Source organism: Solanum pennellii, chromosome 10, assembly GCF_001406875.1.
Source record: "Solanum pennellii chromosome 10, SPENNV200".
Classification (NCBI taxonomy): Eukaryota; Viridiplantae; Streptophyta; class Magnoliopsida; order Solanales; family Solanaceae; genus Solanum; species Solanum pennellii.
In genome coordinates, this window is record NC_028646.1 from 80,473,867 (window position 1) to 80,494,239 (window position 20,373).

At 31.9% G+C, this 20,373-nt stretch overlaps 2 protein-coding genes across 2 annotated transcripts; both read left to right on the plus strand.

The window, feature by feature from the left end:
* Positions 1 to 3,837: 3,837 nt before the first annotated feature.
* Positions 3,838 to 14,548, plus strand: LOC107002562. Its single transcript, XM_015200624.2, has 21 exons — positions 3,838 to 4,594; positions 5,713 to 5,784; positions 5,901 to 6,105; positions 6,191 to 6,299; positions 8,509 to 8,601; positions 8,746 to 8,823; positions 8,937 to 9,029; positions 9,116 to 9,208; positions 9,330 to 9,411; positions 9,528 to 9,587; positions 9,660 to 9,712; positions 9,839 to 10,005; positions 11,304 to 11,517; positions 11,610 to 11,667; positions 11,751 to 11,807; positions 11,978 to 12,223; positions 12,731 to 12,795; positions 12,898 to 12,954; positions 13,047 to 13,140; positions 14,032 to 14,172; positions 14,248 to 14,548. Exons 1-21 carry the CDS (start codon positions 4,040 to 4,042, stop codon positions 14,374 to 14,376), a joined length of 2,721 nt encoding a protein of 906 aa, XP_015056110.1. The 5' UTR covers positions 3,838 to 4,039; the 3' UTR covers positions 14,377 to 14,548.
* Positions 14,549 to 15,870: 1,322 nt separating this feature from the next.
* LOC107001844 (probable pectinesterase 15) lies at positions 15,871 to 20,254 on the plus strand. The gene is made up of 5 exons (XM_015199803.2): positions 15,871 to 16,281; positions 17,090 to 17,261; positions 18,088 to 18,294; positions 19,130 to 19,383; positions 19,967 to 20,254. Exons 1-5 carry the CDS (start codon positions 15,902 to 15,904, stop codon positions 20,127 to 20,129), a joined length of 1,176 nt encoding a protein of 391 aa, XP_015055289.1. The 5' UTR covers positions 15,871 to 15,901; the 3' UTR covers positions 20,130 to 20,254.
* The last annotated feature ends 119 nt before the right edge of the window (positions 20,255 to 20,373 follow it).

Below are 20,373 nucleotides of genomic sequence, written 5' to 3' on the forward strand. Positions count from 1 at the left end.
TATATATATATATATAGCTATTTAATAATAAAGACAAGAAAAATACTTTTCCATCCACATTTATTTATCATGTTGCGTTTTTCGAAAATTAATTTAACTAATTATCAAAGTTAAATTAGATCGCAGTAATACAATATTTTAAACAAAAAAATTGATATTAAAAAACTATACGATAAGTACTATAAATTACAATATTTTACATATCAATATGATTAAAAAAAAAAAGGAAAAATGACAAAAATCCCTCCCTTAAGTTCACTTAGGGCCCGTTTGGATGGGCTTAATAAAAGCAGCTTTAAAAAAGTACTTTTGAAAGTGCTGAAACTTATTTTTAAAATAAGCAGTTATGTGTTTGGATAAAAGTGTTGAAGTTGCTATGTCAAACGTGAAAAGGGAAAAATGGAAGAAAGAGATGTTAGGGTTATATTGTAATTTTGAGATTGTATAAAAATATTAAGGGCAAAAAGATAAAAATGTGGTCAACTTAAAACAGCTTATAAGCTAAAAAAAAAAAGCACCCCTACCCCAGCTTTTAACTTTTGGCTTAAAATAATTTTTTTTTAACTTAAAATAAGCTATTTTGAGTATTGCCAAACAACTAAATAAGTCAAAAATCAGCTTTTAAGCTGAGCCAAACAGGCTCTTATTATTACCCTTATCCCTTATTAGTTTTAAAAATACTTAAAATCCCTCATTTTAAAGTCAAATGAGTCGGATATAAAAATGTGACAAAAAAAAAAGGCTGATACAAAAATGTGACAAAAAAATAGTCAGATACAAAAAAACGTAATAAAAATAAGACGGATACAAAAATGTAAAAATGAGATGGATACAAAAATATGACAAAAAATGAGGCGGATATAAAAATGTGATAAAAGTGAGGCGGATACAAAGATCTAAAAATGAGGCGAATACAAAAATGTGATAAAAAATGAGGCGGATACAAAAATGTGACAAAAAATATGTAATGTATCAGCCACCTTTTTATTGTATCAGCCTTATTATGTATTCGTGTTTTTGTATATTTTTTAGAGATTTCGGTCATTAGAAACTTATAAGGGACAAATGGTCATTTAGCCCTAAAAGTATGTTATTTATGTCATTTGGCTCCATAACAAATTTTTGTTGGTAACACAATTTTTGATTTGTATAATTCGCTTCAAACATCCAATTTTATACAAATTGTTCAATTTTGTATAAATTTATTTATACATTGTAATTTGTATAATAAGATCTGTATTTGTGTAATTATAAATGTATAGGAGGAAAATATATATGTTTATATTTGTATATACAGTTTTCTCTCACTTTATACAAATACAAATACATTTTATATCGAAATATATAAATTGACTAATTGTGTATCAAAAATACATAATTGTATATCAAATTAGATGGCAAAAAATGATGTTTGCTGCGAATTATAATTAAAATAAAGAAAATTATGACTATAATATTTAATTTAAATTAATAACTTATTATTTTATATAATTTCTATAAAAGAAATACATAATAAAATATTACTCATAATTTTATAATTTAAGTAGAAAAAAGAAGACTGACAACTAATTTAGTCAAAGTAATTATAACAACAATCTTATCTCATTTGACCTATACAAATAAATTTTCCCTATAATACAAACCTACATCAATTAGTGAAAATCAATCCTTAAAACATTTTTTCCTTCATAAAAAAATTGACTTTGAAAATTAATTTAGTCAAAGTAATTATAACAACAATCTTAAATTATAACAACAATCTTATCTCATTTGCCTTATACAAGTAAATTTTTCCTATAAATACAAATCTACATCAATTAGTGAAAATCAATCCTTAAAACATTTTTTCCTTCATAAAAAAATTGACTTTGAAAATTAATTTAGTCAAAGTAATTATAACAACAATCTTATCTCATTTGCCATATACAAGTAAATTTTTCCTATAAATACAAACTTACATCAATTAGTGTAAATCACTCCTTAAACATTTTTTCTTTCATAAAAGAAAAAAATGGCTTTGAAAATCAACTCTTTTCCCCTTACAATGTTCTTAATCCTAGTATTTTTTTCTACTTTCTTGCATATTTCTTTAGCAAAAAATAATTTGAGAAATATCAATCTTAGCCAATTTGTTGATCCAAAAGATCCTAAAGCGATTGAAATTGGAAAATTTGCTTTAAATGAGTACAATAAAAAAAAACAACACAATTGTCAATTTAAACAATTGGCTCAAGTAACAACTTCTCCTAGCGACGATGGTGTGTTATATGAGTTACTTATCATAGGCAATGAATGGGATACGATTAATACACATTTGGCGGATGTTCTCGTGCGTTCGAATAATGTTATGGAAGTTATTACCTTTGATGGATCTCCTTTTTCTGAAATCTAAATCTGTATCTTACAACTATTATTACTGATAATGAGATCGTTTTATCTTTAATCAGACTTTTCATCTTCGAATCTCCTATGTATGATTTTCTTTTAAGTAGGAAATGTTTTTCCTTTAATAGATCTTATACACCATCATCTCAAATTAGTCGAATCTTAAAAAAATATATATGTACTTAATAACAAAATTAAAGTTAAATCAAATTCGTGGCTATTAATTGAACATGAATAAATCTTGAAAAGGATCACTTGACATATCTCAAAGTAACGCTTAATATTTTAAATTTGGATTCAAAATATTGAAATAAAACATGAATCCATTATGATATTAATAAATAAGTGATTATTGTTACATAAGTTTTTGCGAAAAATATCAAATAATACTTAATAAAATCAATATGATTACCAAGGACATTGATCAATTAACTGATGTGATATTATGTTATGTTATTTTTTTTTGGATCATCACATTCAATGTGAAGAGATGGTATATATACTAATTCCATGCGTAAATACTATATTAAAGAATATTTACACTATACAATGTACTCCATATTCTTTTTAATTATACTAAACTTCAATTATTTAATATATAAATTTAAATAGGAGCTTTTAATGCATTTTCTTTACTATGAATTATGATTTATCTATCCGGTATGATTTTTTTTTTTTGGATGAAATTATACGATTAGCAAATATATACTACTTAATTAGCTAGTATAGTTATAATTTGAATTGATTACTATCCGCAATCTCTTTTAGCTACACCTCTCTCCTCTCTTGTGCATATACAAATAGTACAAATTATGCATATACATATATAATTTTATGACAAATATACAAATACAATTTACCTATCATCATTCTCTCCCCTCCCTCTTGCAATCTCGTTCGCCTCTCTACTCTCTCTCCCAATCTCACTTGCCATATATACAAATGCATATGTATACCAGTTATATATATACAATTATCTAACATATATACACATATAACTCGACAGATATACAAATATAATTCATCTCTCCACTCTCTTTCCTCTCTCGGTCTCCTCTCTCATCTCTCTCCCTAGTATCGCTCGTCTCTCTCCTCCCTCTAACATGTAGCTAGGAATGATAGCTAGTAAACTATAACTATGGAGTCTAATGAATTGTTTTTAGTGTCTATTTGCGAAATTTCTAATTTTTACGAATTATGAAAATTTCATGTTTTACAACAGTTTCAACATTAATAATAACATATTCATTGAAAATTCTACAAATGAAACATGAGAAGACTAAAATATACGTAAATATTACCATTATCTTGCAGAGATAGAGAAATTGTTTCAAAGAGACCCTCGACTCAAACGAACAATTTTACGAGAGTTTGGCTCTAGGAATCAAATTTGATTAGGGGTGTTTTTGGTATTCCAAAAAAATAAAATGGATTACAAAATTAACTCCGATTTCTCACTTGCTACTTCTCAACTCTCCAATCCCCATTCGTCTTCCTTATTCCATCGGCCGAAGGGTTATATAAATACTGTTCCTTAGCTTAAACGCCCATTTCATGCTTTTGAATTCTCTCTTCTTTTACAGATCCATAGTTCAATTCTCTCTCTTTGAGTTTTTGTTGTTGTGTTCACACTAATCGGAACACATCAGAACCAATGACGGCAAAAACAAACCGTGAATTTGACATCTCATCGCCGGCGGAGGAAAAACCGCCGGCTCAATATCGGTTACCAGAAACCGAACCGGAAACCGGTGATCTGGACCGGCGTAAGCCGGACGAACCTCAGGTTAAGGTTAGTGGTAGTAACGGCGTCGTTGTTTACAGGAGGAACAAGAGGCGGAAGACGGCAGATTCAAACCGAAATTCAAGTGGTAAAGTTGTAAATATGGATGTGACGAAGGGTAATTTAGGAATTTCAGCGAATAACGGTGATGTTGTGGAGGTTGAAGTGAAAGAAGAGACGAGGAGTAAGCGGTTTACACGGTCCGCTTTGGGGAGGAAGAGGGAGCTGTTGGAGATTACGAATGGAAACTCTGGAGGTGAAGTTGATGAGGGAAGTGGTGTAGTTATCTCTGGTACACCTACGAAGAAACTAGAAATGAAAATGTCGAAGAAGATTTCAATTACGGTAATACCTGAAACGGTGAAGGAGCTGTTTGAGACTGGTTTACTGGAAGGCTATCCTGTTTTCTACAATGGTGGGAAGAAGGTATCATTCTTTTACAGTGTGGCTAATATTCTGTTTCCTTTTGTATTAGATACTCTTTTTATTTTGATTTGAATTTGCCGGAGCTAGTCCTTTAGTGGTATTTTCTACTCAAAGTACCAAAATTTGACTGATTCTTTATATTCAGTTCCCCACGACAGGAAATTGGAGAAATGAGAATAGCATAGAGGCAGTTCTAGATTCTCTGTTTATTTGTATAGAGTTACCCTTCAAATATACTAGTTAAGAAAATGAGTTACCTCAATTATTGAAAATAAGCCAATCAGTTCAAAACGTTGAAGCAGCATAACTAATCTCAGTAAGCAGTTGTCTAGAAGAAAAAAAATGAAAACTTGTTTCATCACTTTGATATTATGAAACGGAAATCACTTTAATATCATAACACCACAAAAGCAAGATAAGGAGTGAACAGGTAAGTTTTACTAGAATTAATAGAGATGCTAAATTTACCAAAAACGGTTGGATAATATTCTTCCTTTGGTTGGATATGGCTTCAGTTGTCGCACATTGCCACGAAGGGGGAGAGTGGGTGTACACATAAATTTCTAAATGAATCATTCATGCTATTCTTTTTTATCGGCAGTACCTGTTCTAAATTTGTAAAACCACTATTTTTGTAACTACATAAAGGCTAAGGCTATATCATATAACTCTTTGTCAATCTGCTTCTAGTTTCTTTTCCTTCAATGTATATGTGCATAAATTTCTAAAGGTGGCATTCATGCTAATCCTTTTCGGTCAGCAGCATGCCTGCCAAATTTATTAAATCATTAATTTTGTAACTACATGAAGGCTCATGAAACTTGCTGTTGATCCACTTCCAGTTTCTTTTTGCATATGACACCCACTGACCCGGCTAGCCTAGATTCACATTGTGTATGACACATTATGAATTTCATTTTGGTATCTAACTCAGTTAAAATGAAAAAAAAATTATGCGGCGGATTGAAAACAGAAATTTTTGCTATGCTGGGCAGGCTGAATCTTTGCGGGTTTGTATCGCAACTGCTGCACCCTGTTTTCTGTTCCTATTTTTAAATGCTTTGATGGATTCAGTAGTTATGTATTTCATCTTTAGGTTAATATTGTCTTAATTGTAGGGAATTCCACTCCGAGGAACAATTAAAGATACTGGAATTCTTTGTTCTTGTGAACTATGCAAGGGAGCTACAGTGAGTATTTAGTTTTTTCTATTTCTCTTAGTTCCTTTTATCACACTTTACTACTTTAGTCGTCTTAATAAACAGTAATCTTAATGGACTTTACTATTTCACATTCACAATGTTAGGTTGTCCCTCCTAGCAAATTTGAGATCCATGCTTGTAATTCATATAGACGTGCGTCAGAGTATATCTGCCTAGAAAATGGCAAGAGCCTCCTCGACGTGGTCAAAGAGTGTAGAAAAGGTTCCTTGAAAACATTAGAAGAAACAATTCAGAGTGTCATCGGTCCAGTTCCTGTGAAGAAAAGTCTTTTTTGTCGGGATTGCAAGGGTGAGCTTTCTCATGCAAACTTGAATGTAGAGACATGTCCTCTGACAATGGTAATTAAGAGATATGTGCTTACTGCTATTGCTAGGGTCTTTTGTTGCAACACTAGCTGGAAATGATGAACAACTTTGTGATTCATGCATAGTTTCCTTAAGATCAGATGCAACTCCAACACAGTCGATAAACACTGAAAATGGGTATGTTTTTCTTTTTAAGTCTCATGATCTTATTGCTGATGTTTGTTCCTTTTTCTTTTGTGCTGTAGTGGAGCCTGATTCTTAAGATCAGTTTACCAACCAATGTAGATTATTTTAAGGATTTAGGCAACAACTTAAAAGTTTGGATCCAGGGATGGAGCAATATTCTAATTCAGGGTTGGCGGAACCCAAAATTGTGTTATTTTGTGAGTTTGTGTTGAGAAACACACTTAATATTAATTTATTTTTTACCTAATAGGTTGCATTTTATCGAATCTAGAACCCACAAACTCAATTCTGGATATGCCACTGTAATGGGATTGGAAGACGTGATATGATGCATAGTAGATCTTACATATGTCTTTTTTTTGTTTTTAGTTTCAGAAAGACATGATGTGCAAGTCTACTATGCATCACCATAGTGCTTCTATTGTGCTATAGACTAGCATGATCCGCTTCTTCAGTACATGCTCCTTGCCATCTTTCTTTGTCAGTAGAACTGTAAAACCACATAAAATTTTATGTGAAATGAAACTAAACAGCACAATAGAATAGGTTTAGCATGTTTTTTTGAAGAACAAAGCGAATCAACAACTTAAACATGGTAGGTTTTTTTTTTATGTAAGACTTTGAGAGAAACAATATTGGTTGGATCAAAGTTATCAGAAATGTCGGCAGACAGTTACATAGACAAGTATTAACAATCAGTTGTTTTGTTACTACTCCCTTGTATTGTTTGTTACTACTCCCTCTGTCCCAATTTATGTGACTTACTTTCTTTTTTAGTCCGTCCCAAAAAGAATGATTCATTTCTATATTAGACCATAAAATGTCTATTTTACCCTTCATCAAATGTTTACAGCCACACAAATTTCTATCATTCATTTTGGATCACAAGTTTTAAATGTCTTCATTTCTTTCTTAAACTACGTGCCGAGTTAAAGTACCTCACGTAAAATGGGAAGGACGGAGTAATAGATATCCAAAAATTGTGTTGAGAAAACCAAGGTTAACCTATACGCTGTGTCAAATAGATTATTCCTAATTGTATTTAAAAAAAATCAAGACATCACTTAACTATATGTTATATGTAATAGTAATATAGTCTATAGTTTGTCTATAAACCTATAGTTTGTAGTTTCTGTTAAAGGACCCTCCAAAGCCCTGATGTAAAGAAAATGGATACTGGTTTTATCAAGCGCTGCCTAATAAGATGACAATTGCTCAAGACCAATGTGAACTGTGAGATACTTAACACCTCTCATTAGGAGAAAACAACTAATTCCCACAAACCGATTTGGATGCTTAAAAACGATAGGCGCACATGATTGGACATTTGGTGTGTGGATAATATAACATGGAGACCCAATATTGGAAGTCAAGATTAAGGATTGGTCTTGCTCTAATACCATGTTAAAAAATGTAACATGGTATCAGAACAAGTTAGATCTTTACTTCAAGTTTCACTTCCACTCATTATCAAAAAGAATTTAACATGCTCCATGAAAAAACGTTAAAACCTCACATGAAGGAGCGTGTTGAAAATATAATTTTAAACAAATAAAAGTATGATCTCTCCTTAAGCTTTTAGATGAAATGGTCAAGCACCTCAACAAATGAAAAAAGATATTATTGATAATTATGATAAGTTTCTGAGGAATAAAGAGAGACATATGAGGTAGCATGTAACCAGTGGAACAGTCGATGTGCACCACAAGTTGGCCCAGGCCCCGGTGTCCAAAAAAGAAAGAAGATAAAAAATGACACATTGCTTTCCAAGAGTGCCAGATAGTACCATAATACTGTACATCTTTCTCAGATATATTGGTTGCAGATGGTCCAGAATATGTTATTTTGACGAATGAAAATGAACTGCTTTGTGATTTTAGCTCACCAGTTCATCAGATAGAATTATTGTAGAAAAACAGAAGTGGTGAGTGCTTGAAGACATGATACTTATCATGGATTTAGACTTCGTTTGCTGACTAAGCAAGGTGTGATTAGCTTCCAGTCTTGTTCTTTTATTGTTGAGTTCTTTTTGTTGGCTGTTGGTTCCCCTATTTGTTTAATTAGTAATGCATAAAGCATGTGTCCTTTCGAAGAGATGGTCATCTGGCAAATTTGTTGTTTTTCGGTTTGCATATCAGTCTTTCTTTTTTGTTATAATAATCGTTCTTAATCTTGTTTTTTTTTCTTTTCCCAAATATAGGGTGTTCGAGCCAGTTCTGAACTTAAATTCCTTCGGAACTTCAAATACGTCGTCTGTTTCACTAAGAAGCGTTAAGGGAAGGAAAAAGAAAAAGTTGGTATCAATATACTTAATTGATTCTTTGTCAAAAAAATATAGTTGACTTCTGCTTGATATTTGTGGTCATTGAACTTCTGCTCAATGTGAGTAAAGTGGGTTTATGAACATGTGCTGATGCTGTTTTATTTGCATATTAAGGGTTGCGATAAAGCATTCGAGTAGACAGTCTCCTTCAGCGCATACCCTCTCCAGAAAAAAGTGGAAGACACCAAATAAGTGTGCTATTTCCCTTATTGTTCTTCTGTTTATTTTTCTTATTTTACAAAGTGAAGATATAGTTCTTTTTTTGTTGTCTCTTCTTCTAACCTACTTGTACTTGGTCCTCTAAGGGTAACGAAGCCAGTTTTTGCTCCAAAGTCGGATGAAACGTCTAATACGTGCAGTTCAATCAGAAACAACATGCAGGGGAACATCTCAGAAAAGTTGGTGAATATTACTGTATTTGTCATTAGAGATTTTTGTAATAACTTACCTCCAACTCATGTGGTGGCTTTTATGTTTATGTCAGATTGTCAAAATCAGTTGTAGTTACAAAGTATTCGAAAGTTGCTTCGCCTGGTGTCTCGGTGCACTCTAGGACCCAATGGAAAATGACAAAAAGGTTGGTACTTGTCTTCTGTATTACTTATACTAATTGTGGATTCTTTTTTGATGAAGAATTGTGGTTTCTTCTGATGGCAATGTTACTTATATTGCTTGGTTCTGTGATGCACTTTGTTCAGGGATCAAAAGATGCATAGATTGGTTTTTGAGGAAGGTGGACTGCCTGAAGGAACTGAAGTAGCTTATTATTCTCGTGGAAAGGTTGCTGAGCATCTCCTTTACCACTTTTTAAATATAGTCCTTGATCCATTGTATACACTGGATTTTTTCTCTGCTTTATTTTGTTGATATCTTAATTGGTCGTTTGTGATTGGCAGAAATTGCTTGTTGGTTATAAGAAGGGATCTGGTATATTCTGTTCTTGCTGCAATACTGAGGTACAACCCCTAGCTTAGGGTCTCCCCAATTGTCCTGCAAGATATTCTGATGGCATTTCATTTTATGGTTAGGTTAGTCCATCTCAGTTTGAAGCTCATGCAGGTTGGGCGTCGCGCAAAAAACCGTTAGTCTTCATCGTACTTATCATCTCTCGTTCAAAGAATATATATCATTAATGACTTTAAGCAAAGCCTAGTTCTGCTGATGCAGTTCTAACGTGGGTACTTGACTTTGTCAATGTCTGCTGCAGTTATGGGTATATTTACACGTCTAATGGAGTTTCGCTACATGAATTTGCTATATCTCTATTAAAAGGCCGCAAGTCTTCAGTTAAAGACAGTGATGACTTGTGCATCATATGCGCAGATGGTGGCAAACTAGTGCTTTGTGATGGATGTCCTAGGGCTTTCCATAAAGGTTTAAGTTGGATTTTTCTTGATTGACAGTTTCAATATTATACTAGATACTTTCTTCTTCTCTTCTTTTTCCCTGGTGAATGATGATTGAGTTCACCATGTTCTGTTTGATCATCAATGCATCATATTGCTTTCCTTTCTTCCCTTTCTTGGGTTTTCTGAGGTGAGGGTGCTTGTGTTGAATGGAGGTAAGATTGGAATAAGTGAATAAGAACCTAATTTATTCTAGCTGATTGAAGGATGGGGACACAAGGTGAGTTCAGGAAATAGCTCGTAATTGTGAATTTAATTAACTCTAGTAATATTTGACTATCAATTCTTGCTAGGGAGATGTTGTAATGACTGTATGGATATTCCCAGCAGTCTTTTGTAACTTTTGATTTTGGTACCTTCTTGGTACTTAGTCAATAAACCTTGCCTTATCAAAAAAAAAAAAAACTTAAAGTCGAATTCTACTTTTAGTCTGTTATATACGTTTATATTTAACTGTTAATGATGTGAAGCCTGTGGGCCATCACATCTTAAATGAGAAGTTTTAAAAGTTAGGGTTCTATCTATGTTGAAGCTTCTGTTGATAAGAACAGTAGGCAGTTTTCTGCTGTGGCATAAAATCTTTAAAATTGACGTAGAGTTGGTTCATTAGTTAGTTAAAACTCTGAAATCCTTAAATGACATACCACCTTCACTAAAAATTAAATGATTCAGAGCTGGAACAAGGATTAGTTAAGTGACACCCAATGGTATGTGGCCTAGTGGTCAATTATTTGGGGGGGGGGGGGGCGAGGGGGACCTTGGAGACTAGGTTCAAATCCCAACAGATACTAAAATACTAGGTGACAAACACTATGATAAAAACAAATATAATAATCAAGGATTTGTTACGTGGAGTGAGTTCTATTGACTGACAATGAACCTGTACATAATATATTTTTGTTATTTTTTCTGGACCTTTTAAATTGGAACTACTTTAGTTTCTGAACCTGTCAAATTGTAAGATCTCAAAACATGCTGAACCAGCACCTAGTTGGTTAACTTGAAATTTTGTACCTTCATCTTCTTTGGTTAGTCCAGTTTGCATTAGCTATTTTCAGCTAATTGTTAGGTTATGAACGTTATATAGCCATCAATGTGTTTTTTACTGCATTTACTTTGTAATGGTAAATTTAAATTTTCAGTTTGTTCTGCTTGATTTCACATTTACACCATTTAGTTGATGTTGGCCTGTTGCTTGCTGGTGCTGGTCATGAGATCATGTTTCGTCGATAAGCATTTGATGTGTAATTCCAATGGTCTATGCAGAGTGTGCATCATTATCAACTATCCCTCGTGGTAAATGGTACTGCAAGTATTGTGAAAGCATGTTACAGAGAGAGAAGTTTGCGGAGCGCAATACGAATGCATTAGCAGCTGGCAGGATCTCCGGCATTGATCCTATTGAGCAAATAACAAACCGTTGCATTCGTTTTGTCAAGAATGCAGAAGAGGCAGAATTTATTGCATGTGTTTTATGCAGGTAGTATTTTTTGTTTGGCTAAGAGCACATTGTTGCTGAGCATCTTAGGTTTGTCAGTTTGATCCAGTATGTCGTATCTTTTCTGTCTACAGAGCTTATGACTTTAGCAAGTCTGGTTTTGGTCCACGGACTGTCATTCTTTGTGACCAGGTTTTCCTCTTCATTCCTTGTATCTGTGTCTTATTCAACTAAATATATGAACTGAAATGCTTTATCCATCATTTATTTTTCAGTGCGAGAAAGAGTATCATGTTGGCTGCTTGAAGAAAAGCAAGATAGCAGATTTAAAGGTGCATGCATTTGCATTTTAAGATTATTTCATGAATTGGTTCTTTTCTTAGACCTATGTACTTGCTTCCGCTTTCCTTTATTAATATATATTTTTAATTATTATTTTCGGTTTGGTTGGGGAGTGGGTTGAGACTTTTAGCATTAAAAGCTAATGTTTGTTGCATCACAGGAATTGCCTAAAGGAAAATGGTTCTGTAGTGTGGATTGCAAGAGGATCTATTGTGCCCTGCAAAATTTGCTTAACTCAGGAGAAGAGAGGTTGCCTGATTCTTGTTTGGATGCAGCAAGAGTTAAGGAAAAACATAACAGTTTGGTTGCTGTTGGTGAACTTGATGTTAGATGGAGGCTTCTTAGTGGCAGAATTTCCTCCCGTGAAACCAGAAGGCTACTAGCAGAAGCTGTTTCTATCTTCCATGTAAGCATTATCCCTGATCATTTATTTCGATGATCACCAAAAGCTTGCTCTCCATTTCATATTATGGGGTTGGGGTTGGTGGGCAAATATATATCTCATGCTCTTTTTTGTGTCAGTGCCTTTTGTCATTCTGTGACTGGTTTTGTGAATGGTATGAACATATTCGAATTGTTGCTGTTGCGCTTCTGTGCACATCCAGAATTGCTAATGCAGGAAAGCATGTCATGATGTTAGATCTGCATGTCATTTGAATTTGCTGTTCTGATATTTCCTATATCATCAAAACCGGCTTTTTGTTTGTGGAGTTTCAGATGATTTACTATTTAATTGATATGATTGGCTATTACTTTTCATTTTACCCTCATTAATAAGATGACATTCATTACATGTATTTTCTCAATTTCCTGTGGAAGTGTCTTTCAAGAATTTCTAGATTATATATTTCATTGCATGTATCAGCTTTGAGGAAAAATGTTATCATCAAGGTTTTCATTGTTGACTTCTCAGGATGGTTTCGATCCTATTGTTGATTCAGTAACTGGACGTGACTTCATTCCTTCTATGGTTTATGGGTAGGCTTTGTTCTTGTTATTCAGTGTTGGTTTTTCCATTTAGTTTCATGATTTGTCTAATCATGAGGTTTTTTTCTTTACACCTTCTCTGACTTCCTGCAGAAGGAATATTAGGGGCCAAGACTTTGGGGGCATGTATTGCACTATATTGACTGTAAAGTAAGTATTGCAGTATGTTCTCTTAATTCTTTTGATAGTTTAAATCTATTATGATCAAATAACTTAAGAAGTTCTTTGGCTGATGACTGCAGCTCAACAGTAATATCAGCAGGGATCCTCCGGATTTTTGGCCAGGATATGGCAGAACTCCCTCTTGTGGCAACCCGTGTTGGTAGCCAAGGCAAGGTATAGCAGCAACAAAACTACTCCCAGGATGTTTCTGCTGTCATATGTCTTTGTTTTTTATGTTATTTCATGTTTCGCTGCTTTGCTTTTTTTTTGCAATACTTCCGCTAGAATTACATCTTAAAAGCCAGTTAATCATGGGTCAAATTCAGAAGGGTATTGCCTTATATTTATATGCATTTAGGCCTTTTGGTAGAAGAGTTGCATAATCTATGAACAGCTTTCCGACAGGAAGCAAGACAACTTTTATTGCTTGGTCATTTATTACCAATGCTTTATTTTTAAGAACTTGAATAAATGGTAGATGTAGTTTGAACAAGTCGACCTCAACAATTGCTGACCACTGCGAGACTGTAACCTTTGGCTGGATTGTTGGCCTGTTCTTTTAGCTTTATACTTTTTCGTTTTGAACAGATGTTCCTTTTTTTATTTCTACTTTAAAGTGATGTATAGAATAAGAAATGAGGCTTTGACAAGGGAATCAACAATTTTGTGGAATCTAATATTGTAATTACCTGCTAAGGTTCATTTAAAGAGCTACCCACTGCCCTTCGTGTCTGTGATGCCGTGGATGGTGATGCCGGTATTTGCAGTGTTAGCCCAGGGCTAGAAATGGTCTAGGCACTGCTGTCGAGGACGACGAATGCAGAGTGTGGTGATTTGTTATAACCCTATTGCATGGTATGGGACGGTAGTACGACATCGGTTAATGGGAAGCTGATCTGGGGCTTATATAGTCTTGGGCTCTCCCACCTCAATAGTTCTTTTGGGGTGTGGTCCTGTTGTCCTCCCTGGGTTGTATCAGATACAAAAAAAAACATTTTATTACGTTTAGTAGAAGCTTTCTTATTAAAAGTGCATCTTATAAAAAGATAATTTCGATGTTCACAGGGATACTTTCAGTTGCTGTTCTCCTGCATAGAAAAATTGCTTGCATTTTTGGGCGTGAGACGCTTTGTACTCCCAGCTGCTGTTGAAGCTATGTCGATTTGGACTAAGAAATTTGGATTCGAGGAGTTAACACCAGAGCAGGTTTGTTTTCGCATGTTATTATGCTGGTGCATCATATCCTCCCTTCGATCGCTAAGCATTTTGTATTATTTGCAGCTTGTCAGCTACAGAAAAACTTGTTGGCAAATGATTAGCTTTAAAGGCACATCTATGCTGGAAAAAATGGTTCCTAAATGTAGAATCATTAAACAAGGAGAAGCTGAAACTGATGTTCCAGATGAGTGAGTAGTTAAATCCCATTTGTAGATCCATTTTTTTCAAATTACATGTATATTTCTCATCTTATTTATCACAAAGGGTAAGTAGTTGTTAGTAGTAACTATTACAAATGAGATGTAGAGGATTATATTTGTGTAAAAAAGTTCTACAACTCGAGCATATCTTGAGTTTGATTTTATGCTCTTCTCTCCCCGTCTTTACTCCGAAGTTCGTTTTCTATTTTTCTCCAAAACATCGTATTAAACTTTGAAGAAGTGAAACGTGACAACTATCTTGAGAAAAGGAGAGTGTCCGATAACTAAGGATTCCTTTTTTTTTTTTTGGATTTTATGGGGTTACGACCTAATTGATACTTTCAATGTTTCATTATCACAAGCCTTTGAATCAACGTTTAAGCTAATCAGACTCCATATTTCTTCCTCAAGAGCTTTGAAATTGTTATTATTAATATGAGAAAGGGAAATTACGTCCTGCAAAAGCAATATCGCTATACTTTAAACAAATATAAGATCACAAATGAAGAAGCTTCTCAAGTATCTGCAAATTAATAATAATAACCATTATTTTCTATATGATTCTTGAACTATTGTATTTTTTTCCTTTATTAGAGACGAGAGTCTATCAAAAACAATCATGTCCAACTGGCCAAGGGCAACCCTGCACTCTGAAAAGTCAAAATCTGCCATATAAGCATCATCTAAGTAAAACTTTCATCATGAATTCACACTTCTAATTTTTTTTTAAAAAAAATTATTTAGTAATATATATCAGCAGCATCACTTTTTTTTAAAAACGTAATTAGTATATATATTTCAACATATTATATAAATAAACTATTTTAACTAACATGTTAATACTTTCTCATTCTTTTAATCTATCTAAATCGTGTAATTTTTCGATAAATGAGTGTATATCGACTCTAAACAAAGATGACTCCTCAATGGCGTATAATTACGTTTGAAGTGATTAATTAGTGTAAAATACTTTAAATATATCTTTGAAACTTAATTGAAAAAGGTAACTAAATTAAATACATTTTTATTACATAGTTTCTTGGCGTGTCCATTATCTAATATCCACTTTTTCTTGCTACCCATAATTTAATTCCACCATTATCTTTCAATCTTTTTTTTTCTTCATCACTAAAATTGTATTGTCATCAATAATCATGATCTTGACTAATAAAAATTACGAATGAAATGGTAAATAGTTTTTCATCTTCAACCAAAAATCTCATGTTATTCAATCTTTAGGTATATATAAAATCATCTTTTGTAAAGAAACATTTATCTTCAATATGATACAAAATTAGTCCTGTCTCAATACAGATACCGAACAACGAGTAATAATTAAACAAAAAAAATTTGAATCATGACCAATGACCCTTTGTCCACACTTTTCTTACTTCCTACGTCAACAAATAAAAAAAATCTCCATGCTTTCATATTATATCACAAATTTGAACTCTTTAAAACCACCATAAAAAAAGTACAACCAAAACAACACATCAAATCAAAATATACACTAAACTATGAATAACACAACTACAAGGACAATTTTTTTTTGGTTCATTTCCTTTACCATTTTACTATCTTCCATCATTTTCCCTCTATATTCCAATTACCAAACAAATAATGCTAATTTTCTAAAAAGTGTCATAGAAAAAAGTGGTATACAAGATTTCTTTTTTGTGTTTGATGAAATTACAAGATCATTATTATTATTGCAAAGTTCAAAATGTGAAAATTTCAAATGGAACTCAAAACTTATATCATTATATGGAGTTTCTAATGTTTTAACAGTGGATTTAAATGGTTGTGGAAATTTCAGCAGTATACAAAAGGCTGTAGATTCTGTTCCTGATGATAGCTCTACTACAACACTTATTCTAGTTGATTCAGGCACATACAAGTAACTGTTTTTAATTTTTTATTTTGCTTATTTTTCCTTTATATATATATATATATATATATTGATCGGAGTTTAACTCATATACATTGATAATATAAATAATTTTTACTATGTCATATTAATTTGACTAATTGTAGCAAGTAATCAACCTTATTTTAAGATCGTAGATCCCACTTTTTAAGGTGGAATCAGTATACATATCTTTTGAACGACCTGATATATAGTGATGGAGTCTTTATATTGTTAAACGAGTTCATCTGAACCCAAAACTTTCGGGCACAATATGAATATATATATAGAGCCTCTTAAAATCTCAACAATACAATTTTAAAAATACAATGAGTTAGGCAATAAGAATCTTAAATATTAAACTTACTAAATTTAAATCATGAATAAATGGTGTATACAAATTGTATTCAATTTGAGTTTGTAAGGACTACCAATATAAAGAAATTTGTTGTGATAGATAACTTTTTTTTTTTGGTTACAAACTCATTTTTTTTTATGACAATTACTTGTATTGACAGAGTCAAAAGTTATACGCACTGTTACTATATTAAAAATTATTTTTTATCATAATTAATTAATGATAATAGATTAGCTGTCGCTTATGTTCTTTTAGAGATAATTGACATTCTTTGTAAATATCGCTAAAGCCTATAGCGATATTAGATCTAATAACAATAAATTAATATTGGTAAATTAAAAGTGCATGTTTATTACTGTTAAATGTTATTTTTGTTGTGTATCTTTATATTTAACTCTTAGAATTATAATTTTAATTAATTGGAGTTTTACCATGCTGCAGGGAGAAAGTGGTAATAAACTCTAGCAAAATAAATTTAATAATAGAAGGTCAAGGTTATCAAAATACTGCTATAGCATGGAATGATACTGCAAATTCTACTGGTGGAACTGCTAATAGTTTTACTATTGCTATTTATGCTCCCAATTTTATAGCCTATAATATCAGCTTTCAGGTATATACTAATTTTATTTTATTTTATTTTCTTAATGTGACCAATCATATAATTTTTACATTTTTTTTCTCATAATCAATTAATTGGAGATAATTTTTGATTAGTAATATTAGTAGATCCAATGCATGCTACTACTACTACTACTAAAAAAAATATAGCTATGAAATTTAGCGTTGATCAATCGCTAAATAGCTCGTGGCTGACATGATTTTTTGACAACCAATTTAAGGGTAAGCGCGTCACTAAATAATGTATGTTTTCTGTAAGATATATATAGAAGTCTTGTGGTGTCAGATCAATTTTTTTATATACATTGACTAACTTCATAGGTTATTTGCTATCTCCCATTAAGATATATTCGATAAATTTGTCCATTAAGATTTGAACATACAAGGCAGAAATCATCGTCAACAAAAATATTTTTTAGCAGCAATAAACATGCATATTAATAAAGAATTGCTATTGTATGCAATGTAGCTATATATAGGCTTTAGTGATATTTATATACAGTACTAATTGCAATTGAAAATACATATTTAGCGACAATTAAACTATTGTTGTTAATTAATTGTTGTTAAATATTATTTTTAGTATACGGTCCCCTTGTATTTTTGCTTTGAATTTGAACATGAGACCTCATCATCGGTTCGCAGTAAAAAAATGTAGAGAACTACTACTATAAAGAGAAGCTATTATTATTTGTAATTAATATTGAATTGGAACATAAAAGTTCATATAATCGATCTAAACTTACTTGAAATTGAGGCGCAATTATTATTATTTATTAATTAGTCATGTTTTTTTTTTTTTTTTTTGTGATTTTAAGAACACAGCTCCAGCAGCTTCACCAGGTGATGTTGGAGCACAAGCAGTGGCTGTAAGAGTAAGTGGAGATCAAACTGCATTTTATGGTTGTGGATTTTATGGAGCACAAGACACACTTAATGATGATAAAGGAAGACATTATTTTAAAGAATGCTTTATTCAAGGATCCATTGATTTTATTTTTGGAAGTGCTAGGTCACTCTATGAGGTACATTTATTAACCGGTTCGTTCGCGTATATAACTTAAATTCATTTATTTTTTTGGTGTCGAATGAACTTATGTTGCTAGCTAATATACAGTGTTTACTCATTACAACAAAAATAAATTTTAGCGGGAATAAATAAGTATACTAATAAAGGGTGTTAAAATCTTTACCGACACTAATTAGGTGCCATTAGATTCAATGTCGCTAGAAGCTTTAGGAACATATACAAAGAATGTTAATTGTCGCTAAAAGTATATATTTAGCGGCAATTGAAAATTTATTGCCACTAAAGATTATTTTTGTTGGATTGATTTAGATCATGTATTTTAACAAATAATAGTATAAATAAGCTAAACTTTTAACGAATGACATAAATAAGACTTTTCTCAAAGTTCGATGAAATATTTATGCCTTTTATTTTTAAACAAATAGTTAGCTAAATTCAAATGTTTACTTACCCTAATCGGTATGCATAGATTTAGAATCAGAATCAGAATATAAAGTTTGTGTGTTCTGAACTTATTATTAAATTCATAATCGTCATAGTTACTGAATTCATAATTAAATATTTACACATATTTGATGGTTTTCTTAATACAAACACAAAGTCAAAGAATAAGTTACTAGGTTCGTCCAAATCCGTGATTTTATACACGGATTATACTCATTATAAACACATGTGCTAACTATTTTTCAGTTATAAACATCGAGTTAACGACTATTTAGGTTAATTCTTCTTTTAACTCCGAACTCAATAACTAATACGAATAATTATGAATTCAAATATTAAGTCGAGAATCTATAAACTTTAAATTCTGACTCAACAATTTACGATAGGATTGCAAGATAAATTCAATAGCAAAAGAAGAAACAAGTGGTGAAATAGGAGGATCAATCACAGCACAAGGAAGAAATTCCAAAAATGAAAATTCTGGATTTTCATTTTTAAATTGTGTTATAAATGGCACTGGAAAAATATGGCTAGGCAGAGCATGGGGAGCATATGCTACTGTTATTTTCTCAAAGACTTATATGTCTCATGTGATTTCATCAGATGGATGGAATGATTGGAGAGATCCAAATAAAGATCAGTAAGTATTAATGATTATAGAATACTTTATTACTTCCGTCTGTTTCATTTTACGTGAAGGTATTTAATACATATTGAAATTTAGATACGGAGTTTAATTAAAGGGCTCGTTTGAATATAATACTCTTAAAAAAACATGTTCGGTATATGTTATGTCAATTTTCTTGTAAAAAGAAAATCGTAAAACTTTAATATTTTTTTCGAGTGATATGCATGTCCACTCAATTCATGTCCATACTTAATTAAGATTTCGATTGAAAAGATGTTAGACTGGTTCTTCGTGTGCCTAACAAGTCGAGATAATTTGATTGAAGTCAATTCTACGTTTTCCTACTTAATTTTATTTATAAATATAGCTTTCAAACAATACTACTCGAAACGAAGCCCGATTAATTCGATTTGGTTAGTTGAACAAACAAAGAATACACCTATTAAAACTTATGTTCTTCTATGGCTATAGATCATGTCATTAATAAGGATGAAATATAAACTATATATTATAAAAAAAATTAATTATTTTTATACATAGAAATACGTCTATTCTTTTTTGGACGGACTAAAAGGACCGAAATAATGTTTTGCAGGACAGTATTATTTGGAGAATATGATTGTTTTGGACCAGGAGCCAATTACACAGATAGGGTATCATATGCAAAGCAATTAAAGCAAAATGAGGCAGATCAATACATGGATATTTCATTTATAGATGGACAACAATGGATTTCTAATGGAAGATCAGATACTTAATTATTTAGATTCTTATAACACAAGATACAAACCTTAATTGAGATTTTAGAAAAAAAAATCTTACTAAGGATATACATTATGATATATTACTTTGTTGTATAATGACAAATAAAAGTTAATTTTGAATTATAATCAGATTTTGTAGCCTTAGACTTATGGATTATATCTATAATTATCAAATAAGTTATCTGATTGTGTATTTGTTCACATCGTCGATACATAAAACTTAACTCTTTTGCATGTA